Source organism: Paramisgurnus dabryanus, chromosome 10, assembly GCF_030506205.2.
Source record: "Paramisgurnus dabryanus chromosome 10, PD_genome_1.1, whole genome shotgun sequence".
In the NCBI taxonomy this organism is placed as follows: domain Eukaryota; kingdom Metazoa; phylum Chordata; class Actinopteri; order Cypriniformes; family Cobitidae; genus Paramisgurnus; species Paramisgurnus dabryanus.
The window spans coordinates 13852015-13864988 of NC_133346.1; the positions used below are offsets into that span (position 1 = coordinate 13852015).

Genomic DNA, 12974 nt, shown 5'->3' on the forward strand with positions numbered 1-12974 from the left:
ACGTTTTGGCTTCACTTTTCAGGGCTTGTGCGGCACGCTTGGTTAAACCTGGAACAACATTTCTGTAGAAAATCCCTAAGCGTTACTTATTCCTAAATTCAGAAAGTTAATAACTATACAATAGAAGCACCTAACCCTGGTTGTAACTGTAAACGTATCCCTCAAATTTGATTGGTTGTTTGGAATGTTGTCCCATGGTCAACAATGATGTTGATTTATGTAAGCTTACTTAGCAAAATCAGAAAGGCTGTTGAAGGATATATCACTCATTAAATATGCTTTTTTCATACTGACGTACACAAGTGTATTCACAATTGTGACTTTTGTTCAGTGATCCCTCTTTTTCTACCCAGATACACAACTAAACCCATATGACTTTCATGTTTTTTTTTTATCTTTTTCGGGTGAGCTTTCACCTGTTTAACCTGTAACAGTTTGAAGAAGGGATCCTTCAAAAGCAGTTTGCTTTTATTAGGCCACATAATATGGGGCTTTTGTTCTTCTCAACTTACAAGCCAACTTTGAGATAATGTAATAATTGTTTAGGTTTCTTGTGGGATATGTTTATATATTGGGGAGTAGGATTATGTGTGTATTTAGATTTGGTCTTTCTGTGAAGATTTAATTGTTCATAAAAAATGATGTTAGAGTGTGTTATTGTATGTGTTGTGTACCTCTCCAGTGGAGGTGGGCAGATACTCCTCCATGGTCTCTGAATAGACTCAGGTCATGCTGCTTTGGAGGAGGGCTGCTGACTAATCATATATCCCAGCATCCTCGTCCAACACAAAACTATACTAAAACACTGCCCACACTGTAATAGTTAGCAGCTTAAGGGCTCTCAACAGTGGACAATCACAAAAAAGCACAGTTAACTATTAGAACAGTAAAGTAATTTTCAAATTTGAGTAAAATCTTTCTTTCTTTCTTTCTTTCTTTCTTTCTTTCTGTCTTTCAGATATTCCTCTGGGACCAGAATTTGGAGCAGTTTCATATGGATCAGTTCCGGTATCGTTGTTACCTATCCAGCCTGCAGGGCGGCGAGCTTCCAAATCCAAAACGCCTGCTTGCGGTGGCTTCCCGCCCCACCAAGCTGTCCATGGGTCGTCTGGGCATTTTTTCAGTATCATCCTTCCATGCCCTGGTATGAAATACACTCACACATATACATAGTGTACAAAACTACCCTCAATATGTTTTTCTCTTGTGCATACACCTATTCCAAAACATTATAGGATGCATTCCTCTTTCTCCTTTCATTTGGATATTTAAATGCATTTAGTTAACATCCATTTTATTTTAATCCTAACTACAAGAGGCTTGTGAGCTCTGAGCTGCCAGGCAGCCTGTCTGGCCCTGGTCCCCGCAGAAACTGCGTAACTAAACATGCCAATAACATTGTGTATTTGTCATTCCTGTGGTCAAATGTGGAATGTACAGAATAGCGTAATACGTAAACGAAGAACCACAATTGCCACCTCAGGAAATCTCATAGTGTCACTCAAGCATAGAAAACCAACTCCTATGGTGGCGTAACTCGAGAAACCAGAGCAAGTTTGACAGAAATTCATTGACGTTTTAAATGACGAAATAGGGAGCGTTTATATAACAACAAGCGTTGGATCAATAACTGATTTTGCTGCCCTTCCTCTTAGCCATATTCCTACATAATTTGTGGTTTTGCCTTGTTTTAAATTGTTGTATCACTAGAAACCAGTACCACAAAATCAAAATAATATTAAAATATTACACAAGTCACACTGTTGTTGTCCCAAGCCAGTGTACCACCCTTATCCCCCAAATAGCCAAGAGATTTTAGTATATTTCCAACAGTACGACGCTTAGGTTTACTGAGGAAATCCTGTATGACTTTAGTGTTTATTATCCCAGAAATGTCAGTGCGGTTTTATGTCTGGGAGTGTGAACAGCTGAAGACCATCCGCTCACTGTTGTGGTTTATGTGTATGCTGCTTTTGAAATGTGTCATAGTGTCAGATTTTTCCCATTATTGATCTTGATTTGAGGCATGAAGGCACAGGAAGGTTTTGTCTCTTATTTTCCAATTGACCTTTCCTCGCACTGTCAATGATGTAGTTTGTTCGATGATATTGGTGCTAATGGAGGAAAGGTTTGTAGAGCTATGGCAACAATACTCCTGCCTTTTGATGTTATCTGATGATGAGTACGGTGCAAAACATGCTGCTTCTGTAGTCATTCTGTGGGTTCGAAATTGCATACTGTTACAGTACGTACTGAATTATATCAAGGACCTACTTATCGACCGTTAAAACAATATGTTCTATATAGCGTGATTATGGTATGGATGAAATTTGGACGTACTTCATCTGCCATGTTAATACATTATGTGACATACGTCATCATAACAAGTGAGCCGTTAACAACTGGCATTTTTGAATATGGCGTCACTTCTCCTTCTTCTTTTTCGTTGGGTGACTCCTTTCCTGGGGGCTCACTGGATAGTAAAGTGTCAATTAAATGCTCCCTTTTAAATATTGCCGCAAGGACATAGGCGGAGTTTGGGGGGGGGAGCAGACCAGAGCCAATTATGATTTTGTCTGAGCTATTAATGAAAAAGAAGAATTCATATTTTATTTGTCTAATCTTAAAGGGACACTCCACTTTTTTGAAAATATGCTCATTTTCGTGCTCCCCTAGAGTTAAACATTTGATTTTTACTTTTTTGAAATCCATTCAGCCGATCTCCGGGTTTGGCACTACCACTATTAACATAGCTTAGCATAATCCATTGAATCTGATTAGGACCATTAGCATTGCGCTAAAAAATAACCAGTTTCAATATTTTTCCTATTTAAAACTTGACTCTTTTGTAGTTACATTGTGTACTAAGACAGACAGTAAATTAAAAGTTGCAATTCAATAACTTTGCTGCTGTAACATGTAATATCATTGCGCCTCCTGAAGCCATGTTACGGCAGCAAAGTCCTTGATTATTATGCCAGAATGAGAGTATAGTTCCTAGCCATATCTGACTAGAAAATTGCAACTTTTAATTTTCTCTCGGTCTTAATACACGATGTGTAACTACAGAAGAGTCAAGTTTAAAATAGGATAAATATCGAAACTCGTTGGTTATTTGTTTTACGCGATGCTAATGGTCTAATCAGATTCAATGGATTTTGCTAAGCTATGCTAAAAGTGGTAGTGCCAGACCCGGAAATCAGCTGAATGGATTTCAAAATTGTAAAAATCAATATTTTAACTCTAGGGGAGCTGGAAATTGAGCCTATTTTTTTTTTAAGGGTGTCATTCATAATATTTTAATAGGTAGACTGAGTAACGTAAGGCTAAAACAGTAAACCGTGAATCCGCACTCTTGTGCTAATCTCAAAGTAGCATGAAACTCCCCTATGCGCAGGTATTAGGTCATTCAAGTACTTTTCGCAAATGGTGACCTAACTTAAATTTAAGGGTGATCCTTTAGGATGTCCTCACTGTAATGGTCCATTTCTTAAGAAATCGTACATTCAAAAAAAATCTTATATGTTTATCACTAATTGTGTTTGTCATGCAGGTGGCAGCGAGAACGGATGGTGGAATTCGGAGACGCACTCAGGCTCTGTCTCGCAGCTCCAGTAAACGAAAGAGCCGTTTCTCCTCTCTCTGGGGTCTGGACACTACCTCAAAAAAGAAAACCAAAGGCAGACCCAGCATCAACCAGGTTCACATCTGCTAGACATCTGCTATGCAAACCTCTCACAGTCAAATTATATTATTATTAATTACAACTGATCTTTGTTTATTTATTACACAATTTGCCGTTGCTAGTTTTAATGTGATGTAAGGACATTGGAAAAGTAAAAAAAACATTCCAGATTTGTTTACACAGTTGTGGTGGGCTCACAACTGTGGCTCATTTATAGCATCTGTCCGTAACAGATTGTTCTCTTCACAACACATTAATTCACAGTCAATGCCCCGAATTTCTCAGCGTGAATCCTAATTAAAACATCAAATTCATTTCTAACCACCAGCTTTGTCTCAACCGCAGGTGTTTGTAGACGGTGAAGAGCCGGTTCAGAGGAATCTTGATCACATGTTTGAGGACACTGCAAAGGAGACCCTGGTGAGAGAGACTCTACACTAATACTTCCCAGCATGCTTTGCACAATAAAACAGGAGGTTAGAGCTATGTAGAGACCTTAAATGTTAGTGTGAGCTAAAGCAACCAAGCTTGGCTGTAGAGCTCGGGATCTCCTTAGGGGACTGCAGTGGGGCCCGGACCCCTCATCCACACGCCGCATCCATTAAAAGCCAGAAGAGGAGGCAGATGGTGGCTGTTTCGGGAGGGGTGTGTGTGTGTGTGCAAGCATTTGCGTTAAAACCGAGAGAAACAGAATGTTGGAACGTTTAATGTATTGCGTGCATGTGTTTTCCAGCATGAGTGTTTAAGTCCCCTGACCCATTTTCTCGCTCACCCACTCTCTTTCACAATGTGTGGGCTCGCTTGTCTCTCCGAGATGGGGGGACCACCATCATAGCCGCACTGTGGGCAGATTGTTGAGTGGAAAGGGGAGGGTGTTAGGCTGTCACTCGATAGCGGGGGATAAGCTATCTTAGCCAGGCAGCATGCCGTCGCTGACAGCCAGCCAGACCCACTGACAGACTAAAGAGCATTGGGGGCCAGAGACCCCAAGAGCCCTACAATGCAACCCGCCATTCACAGCCCAGCCGGTTTATGTCAGCCCATCGATCACTCGCCAGACGTTGTCAGAGAGAGGCGTTGGGTGTTACGCAGGCCTTGCACATTTCTGTGGAGCGGAGTTAATTAGTTGTCTCAGATTAGATGTCATCACATTCCTCAGTGGCTTGATGCTTGTATGCCGTATCGATTCGGACGGCTCTGCTTAAGTATGATAAGACGCACACGTCACCGCATAAGTGACACCTCGGTTAATTTGCGTATAGTGTAGATCTACAAGAGGCTGTTGAGATATGTTGAGAAAGTCAACCTTGACCTTAAGCCTCTTTTAAAGTAGGTGTGGACAGGGATCTTTTAGAAGAGGTTGAGTCTTTATGATCCAGTCAGTTCCTGCTAGATAAAAAGAACACCATTAAAGACTTGTTTTATGCATATTCCTGATTCTTTATTTTTATTTTGGCAGAACGACCAAGACGGTTCATTGTCAAGCATTCCCCAACACAAGACAGACAGTGACGTTTGGGTTCCAGACTACCTCACCCCATCCTGGGTCTCTTTACCTGATGACCGGCCCGTGTTGGCAATCATTCAACCGGACGAGACTGCCATGGAGGTGCTGGAAGCCTTGTGCAGGGTAAGAAATTTTACAACAATTGCAAAATGATAAATCTAATTTTCTGTGTTTCTTCCTGTACTTAGGCATACTTTTATGCCCTGAAGCAAAGGCACAGTACAAGCCACAATTTTCCTGTTCATTCCATTTATTCTTCTCATAGTATCATGCTAGACAAGAAGTTTCACTTTGTCATATCAAATCACATTATTGTGACACTTAATATCCAAATTTTCCTGTAAACCATGATGACTAACATCTCACATAACACGTTCTCAAAAACGTCTTTCTCAAAAACCCTCCTCCCTTCTTTCTCAAGAACTTCATTATATTGGGGAGAGGCTGTTTTAAGAACTTCCTATTTCCATGAACCCTCCAAGGCAAACCGTCCTGCAATAGTGATCTGTTTCCTGTCCATTCTTGGCTGCAGTCACACTAGAAAGTTCTTATCAAAGTTGTCAAGTTAACACTAGTTTCATCTTTGAAAAATGACTCGTGAACCCCTGCATCCGGTTCCACTTCATCCAGGTGCTTTTGAAAGCAGGAACAGTTGCCAAGTGCATGGCTTCTTCTCATTGTGCGCTCTCTGTCAGTGTAGTCTTCTGAAGTCAGACTAACAAAGAAAGAAAAATGTTGCAATTGTATTTACAAATGGGTCAGGGGGCTGTGATATTTGCATAGGTTTTAAAGGAACAATCCACTTTTTTTGAAAATATGCTAATTTTCCAGCTCGTCTAGAGTTAAATAGTTGATTTTTTACGTCTTGGAATCCATTCAGCTGATCTCCGGGTCTGGCGGTACCACTTTTAGCATAGCTTAGCATAATCCATTGAATCAAATTAGACCATTAGCATCTCGCTAGAAAATAACCAAAGAGTTTTGATATTATTCCTATTTAAAACTTGACTCTTCTGTAGTTACATTGTGTACTAAGACCAACCGAAAAATAAAAGTTGCAATTTTCCAGGCAGATATGGCTAGGACTATACTCTCATTTTGGAGTAATAATCAAGGACTTTGCTGCCGTAACATGGCTGCAGCAGGCGCAATGATATTACGCAGCGCCTGAAAATAGTCCCCTTGGTATCTTTTAATAGCAGGGGACTATTTTCGGGCACTGCGTAATATCATTGCATAATATCACCAGAATGAGAGTAGAGTTCCAAGCGATAACTTCCTAGAAAATAGCACCTTTAATTTTATGTCAGTCTTAGTACACGATGAAACTACAGAAGAGTCAAGTTTTAAATCGGAAAAATATAAAAACTATATGGTTATTTCTTTAGCGCGATGCTAATGGTCTAATCAGATTCAATAGATTATGCTAAGCTAAAAGTGGTACCGCCAGACCCAGAGATCAGCTGAATTAATTCCAAAACAGTAAAACTCAAATGTTTAACTCTAGGGGAGCTGGAAAATGAGCATATTTTCAAAAAAGTGGAGTGTCCCTTTAATATAAAGATTTTTTTAAAGGATCTAAAAGTATTATATTATTTATATTATATTACTAAATGATCAGTGGTGTATAAAGACCTAGCCCTAAACGGACAAACTAGTCTTTAGAGCGCATTTTGTCACTATGTCGACTCAGACGATGACGTGTTTGTCCTGTGGTGGCTACCGTACCATGTATTACATACAGTAATACACTCTGTCATGAACAGTCATTTTTAGCTTTTAAGATGTGGATAAGTAACAGCACACTTTAAATACCAACTTGTACTGTAAATGCATTGCAGAAAAGGGTGCTACTCTCAGTAAGGTCAAAAATCTTAAATGTGACCGTGCTTGTGAAAACCAGCTTATGTCATTTTTTGTGATTTGCAGTTTCCTACATAAATTTTTTCTACATAATGTAATGAACATTCTGCAAAAATATAACCTTAATATTTTTAATACTGACTGAGTAAGGAACATTGAAATCGATGTGAAAGCTATAATTGAAAGCAAACTTTGATGCATCAAATTTCTCTAGAATGCTTAAACCAAGTAAGCCTTTCTCATCTTTTGTACCTGTTCATACAAACCAAAATAATCATCAGCAGTGTATGTGAACTTTAAATTCATAATCCATTAAGCAAATACTATGTAAAAATATGCTTTATATTTTTTACGACTAATTGTAATTTTAATACAACATTGTTTTTTGTCCTCTCAGACTCATGGGCTGGATCATTCCAAGTACTATTTGCGGTTAAAGGTCCTCATTGACAATCAAGTGCGGTTATATGTCCCCAAACCTGAGGAGGACCTGTGTGACCTGGTGAGTCCTATGCAAAAACCCTGTCAGCGGTCACACTGTGTACTAGACAGCTAAGAACACTTAGCGGTCAGATACACAGTGTGGGGTGAATTTATTACACTGTATGTGACAAACTGAGAAAAACTATGGACTGTGGTGTGCTGGGGAGTGTAGAAGTTTAGGGAAGTAAGTTAAAGCAAGTCTAAAATCTACAATGCTGTTGTAACATATGTTATGAATTATGTAAAAGATGCAAGTCCTGCATAATGTACTTTGAATAGTTCTTCTATCCTAATAGCTGTGTTTGTGTGTCTTGGGAAAACCACACTGACATCTATGCAACCTCAAAAGTTAATTTACTTTGCCAGTTTTTTTTAAATTCATGGTCGTTCTTCTAAGATGACACACTAAACTCCTTTTAAAAGGGTCTTTGTGTTTTCCAAGTCTCATCTCATCTCTTCACGTTCTCTCTGAAGAGAACTCTTACTTTTATACTGCCTGAAATGATCAAAGTCTCAGTTTTGTCTCAGGCTCCCATGAGAATGGGCCGGTTTTTCTTTAGCATATGTATTTAAGCCTCGTTTTTTAGCAGACTAAGGGTGGGTTGCACCAACAAGGATTAAATTAAGCAGAGTTTAGAGCTAATCTAGGGTTTGTTGATCTCAGTTTAATTTTAATTCGAGTTGTGTTGCACCACTTAAATTTAAACACAGATTAACAAATCTTAGATTAAAACTTTAAACTGTATTAAACCCTTTATCTGCGATTTATTTTGTCCGCCATGTTGAATTTTCCGGTGTTAATAAACAGCAACAATGTTGACGTTGTCATTCAAAAAGGAAATAAACAGTTTATGCAGGCAAAGGTAATGTAATTTTTCATTATTTTGATTTTAAATCACCTACATACGCCGGTAGGCTAATCTAAAGGTCTGATTCATATAAAAACATTTGACAATCTTTTAAAACAACTGTATTGATTAACAGATCAAGAAATATTGTGACAGGAAATATCGCAAAGCTCAGATATTGTGATATAATGAAAAAGATGTGTCGACGCATTTGTCATGAAGCGCCACCATGTGTCCGATCATTCACTGTCGTTCGCCTGACTGGAGCGCGCGTGACAGAGGAGAAGCACATACGAGCATCGCTGTCAGCGGTGCTGTTAATAATATTTTTGAGCTGCCAAACACAGTTTGTTGAGACGTTATAATAAACGCATCTTTGAATAGCGCCACCAAGCTCGCGGTATGTGTTTCTAATCATTCAACCAGACATTTAATTGTAAAAAAAACATATTTAAACCTCCTCATATGCAAGTTTAAAGTTAATCCCTCACTGAGATTTAAAACAGAGTTTAAAGTAATGGAGCAACAGGATTAAAGATAATCTAGATTTACTGTAAGATTTAAACCTGGATCAAAATGACAGTTTAAATTTAAACCTGTTTATTTTTAAACAGGTTTAAAGTTTGGTGCAACGGAATTATTAAATAAGCTTTGATTTAAACCAGATTTAGGCTTAATCCTTGTTAGTGCAACCCACCCTATGACATTTTAATGTTTTTCGCCAGTGATGTATATGAACTCTTTCTGAAGTCATACTGTAATTTACTGTATATCCTTAGAGTGCAATCAATATGCTTTTGTGTCTCTTTTTTCTTTGTTTAGCTCTACAAAGAAATTGAAATCTGTGCCAAAACAACCAAAGTCATACAGTTTGATAGAGATGAGTCCTGTGCCATTGGTTATGGTAAATATCTATCTATCTGTCTGTCTGTCTGTCTGTCTGTCTGTCGTTCTATATTTTTATCATTCTATTGTGTCTGTTTGTCTATTTGTCTGTTTGTCTGTCTATCTATTTAACTATCTATCTATTGAATCTATCTATCTATCTGTCTGTCTGTCTGTCTGTCTGTCTATCTATCTATCGATCTATCGTGTCTGTCTGTCTGTCTGTCTGCCTGCCTGCCTGCCTGCCTGTCTGTCTGTCTGTCTATCTATCTATCTGTCGTTCTATCGTGTCTGTGTGTCTGTCGTTCTATCGTTTTATCATTCTATCGTGCCTGTCTGTCTGTCTGTCTGTCTGTCTGTCTGTCTGTCTGTCTGTCTGTCTGCCTATCTATCTATTGAATCTGTCTGTCTGTCTGTCTGTCTGTCTACTGTATCTGTCCATCCGTCCAAGTGTCTGTGTCTGTCTGTCTGTCTGTCTGTCTGTCTGTCTGTCTATCTATCTATCTATCTACTGTATCTGTCTGTCTGTCCATCCGATCTATCTGTCTGTCTGTCTTTCTGTCTGTGTCTGTCTTTCTGTCTGTGTATCTATCTATCTATCTATCTATCTATCTATCTATCTATCTATCTATCTATCTATCTATCTATCTATCTATCTATCGAATCTGTCTGTCTGTCTGTCTGTCGGTCTGTCTGTCTGTCTACTGTATCTATCTATCTATCTACTGTATCTGTCTGTTGGTCGTCCGATCTATCTGTCTGTCTGTCTGTCTGCCTGCCTGCCTGCCTGCCTGCCTGTCTGTCTGTCTGTCTGTCTGTCTATCTATCTATCTATCTATCTGTCGTTCTATCGTGTCTGTGTGTCTGTCGTTCTATCGTTTTATCATTCTATCGTGTCTGTCTGTCTGTCTGTCTGTCTGCCTATCTATCTATTGAATCTGTCTGTCTGTCTGTCTGTCTGTCTGTCTACTGTATCTGTCCATCCGTCCAAGTGTCTGTGTCTGTCTGTCTGTCTGTCTGTCTGTCTGTCTGTCTGTCTGTCTGTCTATCTATCTATCTATCTACTGTATCTGTCTGTCTGTCCATCCGATCTATCTGTCCGTCTGTCTGTCTGTGTCTGTCTTTCTGTCTGTGTATCTTTCTATCTATCTATCTATCTATCTATCTATCTATCTATCTATCTATCTATCTATCTATCTATCTATCTATCTATCTATCTATCTATCTATCGAATCTGTCTGTCTGTCTGTCTGTCGGTCTGTCTGTCTGTCTACTGTATCTATCTATCTATCTACTGTATCTGTCTGTTGGTCGTCCGATCTATCTGTCTGTCTGTATGTGTCTGTCTTTCTGTCTGTGTATCTATCTATCTATCTATCTATCTATCTATCTATCTATCTATCTATCTATTGAATCTGTCTGTCTGTCTGTCTGTCTGTCTGTCTGTCTGTCTGTCTGTCTGTCTGTCTGTCTGTCTGTCTATCTGTCTGTCAGTCTGTCTGTCTACTGTATCTATCTATCTACTCTATCTGTCTGTTGGTCGTCCGATCTATCTGTCTGCCTGTCTGTCTGCCTGTCTGCCTGTCTATCTATCTATCTATCTATCTATCTATCTATCTATCTATCTATCTATCTATCTATCTATCTATCTATCTATCTATCTATCTATCTATCTATCTAGCTATCTATCTATCTATCTATCTATCTATCTATCTACTATATCTGTCCATCCATCCGTCTGTCTGTCTGTCTATTTATTTACTGTATCTACTGTGTCTGTCTGTCCATACAATATTTATCTATTGTATCTATCCATCTATATACTGTATCTATCTATCCATCCATCCATCGATAAAAATTGCTCTCTTTCTCTTCTGCAGGTTTCTCAGTGGCTGTGGTGGAGGAGGACGGTAGGCAGCAGGTTCATATCACTGACGTGAAAGCCGGGGGTCTGGCATTTGCCAAAGGTGTGTGATTAAACAGATAGTTGTTCTTCATTACAATTGGCACATTTAGACTACATTATCTATTATAAGTCCTTTTAGGGAAGTTGCGTCACTAGGTGGCCATGTTTGCAAAGCTTATTTTATTGCAAAGCAGTTATTTTAGTCATACAAGACTAAAGTCCTATCTACTTGAATGGGGAAGTGCAGATATATTTAAAAAAAAATTAAACCTGACATTAACTGTACCATCATGTTTGTTTCTTAAGCTAAAACTGTGCTAAAAACACCTTTATTCAAAGCCGTTTCAGATGCTGAATCGTCAGTCTTTATCGATTGCTTCATTTAAATGGAAGCGCCAGAGCGGCCATATTGAGTGTTGGATTGTTCCCTATTCATAGTAATATGAGTACTTAATCTTGTTCTATCCAGTATCTTTGACATTATCCACTTCCTTAGATATAAACAATCAAAACACTTTCATTAGCACTATATATGGCATGCAGCCACTTAGCACCCCTCTCCAAAAAACCTAACCCTATAAATCTACATGACAACCATCCATAACACCCTAACAATACCTCACAGCAATTGGTTAACCTATACAGCCTCTGTTTGGGAGCTGTTCAAAGCCCAAAAATACTGTAAACCTTACGCTCCCACACTGTAAATGGTTCACCTGCAGTAGTGCACAAATCTGCTGAAAAATTAACAGGGGAATATGGAGTAGTTATGCAGAGAACAGCACTGACTGACCCAAATCTCCACTGGACCGGATGGAAATGATTCAGAAACCGCTCACAGGAACACAGGATTACAAAAATAAAGCAAATTAATGCCATTACACAGCCTGTTCCAAATAAGTACATCTATTAAAAGCAGATCACAGTCCTGACAAACTCTATTACGATATAAAGTCCAGGTATTAAGTATTTAAATGAATAGTGCCTGCTAAGGCAAGCGTCACTGTTATGATTGCTTATTTATAAGGGATGGGGATTTGTTCTAAACCTCTAAGTATTAACCTTAGTTGTGTAACTCACCCTGCATACTCCTAGGTGGGTATGTGAATACTTTTACTTGCACCCCCTCCTATTTAAAAAATAATAATAGGGAAATATAGTGATTCTGAAACAGGAAGTACATTTTGCTTGTCTGAATGAGCAATAAGACCAAAGGACACTAGTTTGAAAAGTCTTTTTTTTGGAAGAAAATGTCCTGAAAACACAAATTTCCTGTAGCTCAGTTAGTAGGGCATTATGTTAGCAATGCAAAGTTCATGAGTTCGATTTAAAGGGAACACACATTGTAATAAAATGCATACCTTGTTATGCACTGAATTAATCTGTCACTTTGGATAAGAGCGTCTGCCAAATACATACTGTAAATGAAATATAAATGAATACAGAGGTTTAATATAACATTAGCTCATTAAGACATTAAGCTGTCCAAAAGGATCAATAAAATGTGAAATACTAATATTCAGGATTGTTAAGCCCTTGCGGATGACATCACTCAACGTTCATCATCACTCCGTTGCCAGAAGCAGTGCAGAGCCATCCAATAAAAAGCTTTTATTACGGCTGACATTTTGGTCCATGCAAAACTGGGTCACACTTCAGGCAGTGAGTTCATGCGTGCATGTGTACATACAGCATTTATAAAGACAGCAAGGGAAAAGATTCAGGCCAATAATCATTTAAATTTACATCTAAAAGGTACAGATTTAATCAGTATGCATGTTACCTGGGATCAAACCC

The 12974-nt window shown here is 38.7% G+C and overlaps 1 protein-coding gene across 2 annotated transcripts in view; it reads left to right on the forward strand.

Annotated features, from left to right (window-relative positions):
- The window catches only part of tiam1a (TIAM Rac1 associated GEF 1a), a 62492-nt gene that overhangs the window by 27776 nt on the left and 21742 nt on the right, over positions 1–12974 (forward strand). Inside the window, exons 7-13 of one of the 2 annotated variants that reach the window (XM_065290730.1) lie at positions 959–1144; positions 3554–3700; positions 4031–4105; positions 5145–5315; positions 7453–7557; positions 9209–9290; positions 11152–11238. In XM_065290730.1, the coding sequence (XP_065146802.1) occupies positions 959–1144; positions 3554–3700; positions 4031–4105; positions 5145–5315; positions 7453–7557; positions 9209–9290; positions 11152–11238 (853 nt within the window). The remainder of the gene's footprint in view (positions 1–958; positions 1145–3553; positions 3701–4030; positions 4106–5144; positions 5316–7452; positions 7558–9208; positions 9291–11151; positions 11239–12974) is intronic. The other variant, XM_073816035.1, reaches the window with a different exon arrangement.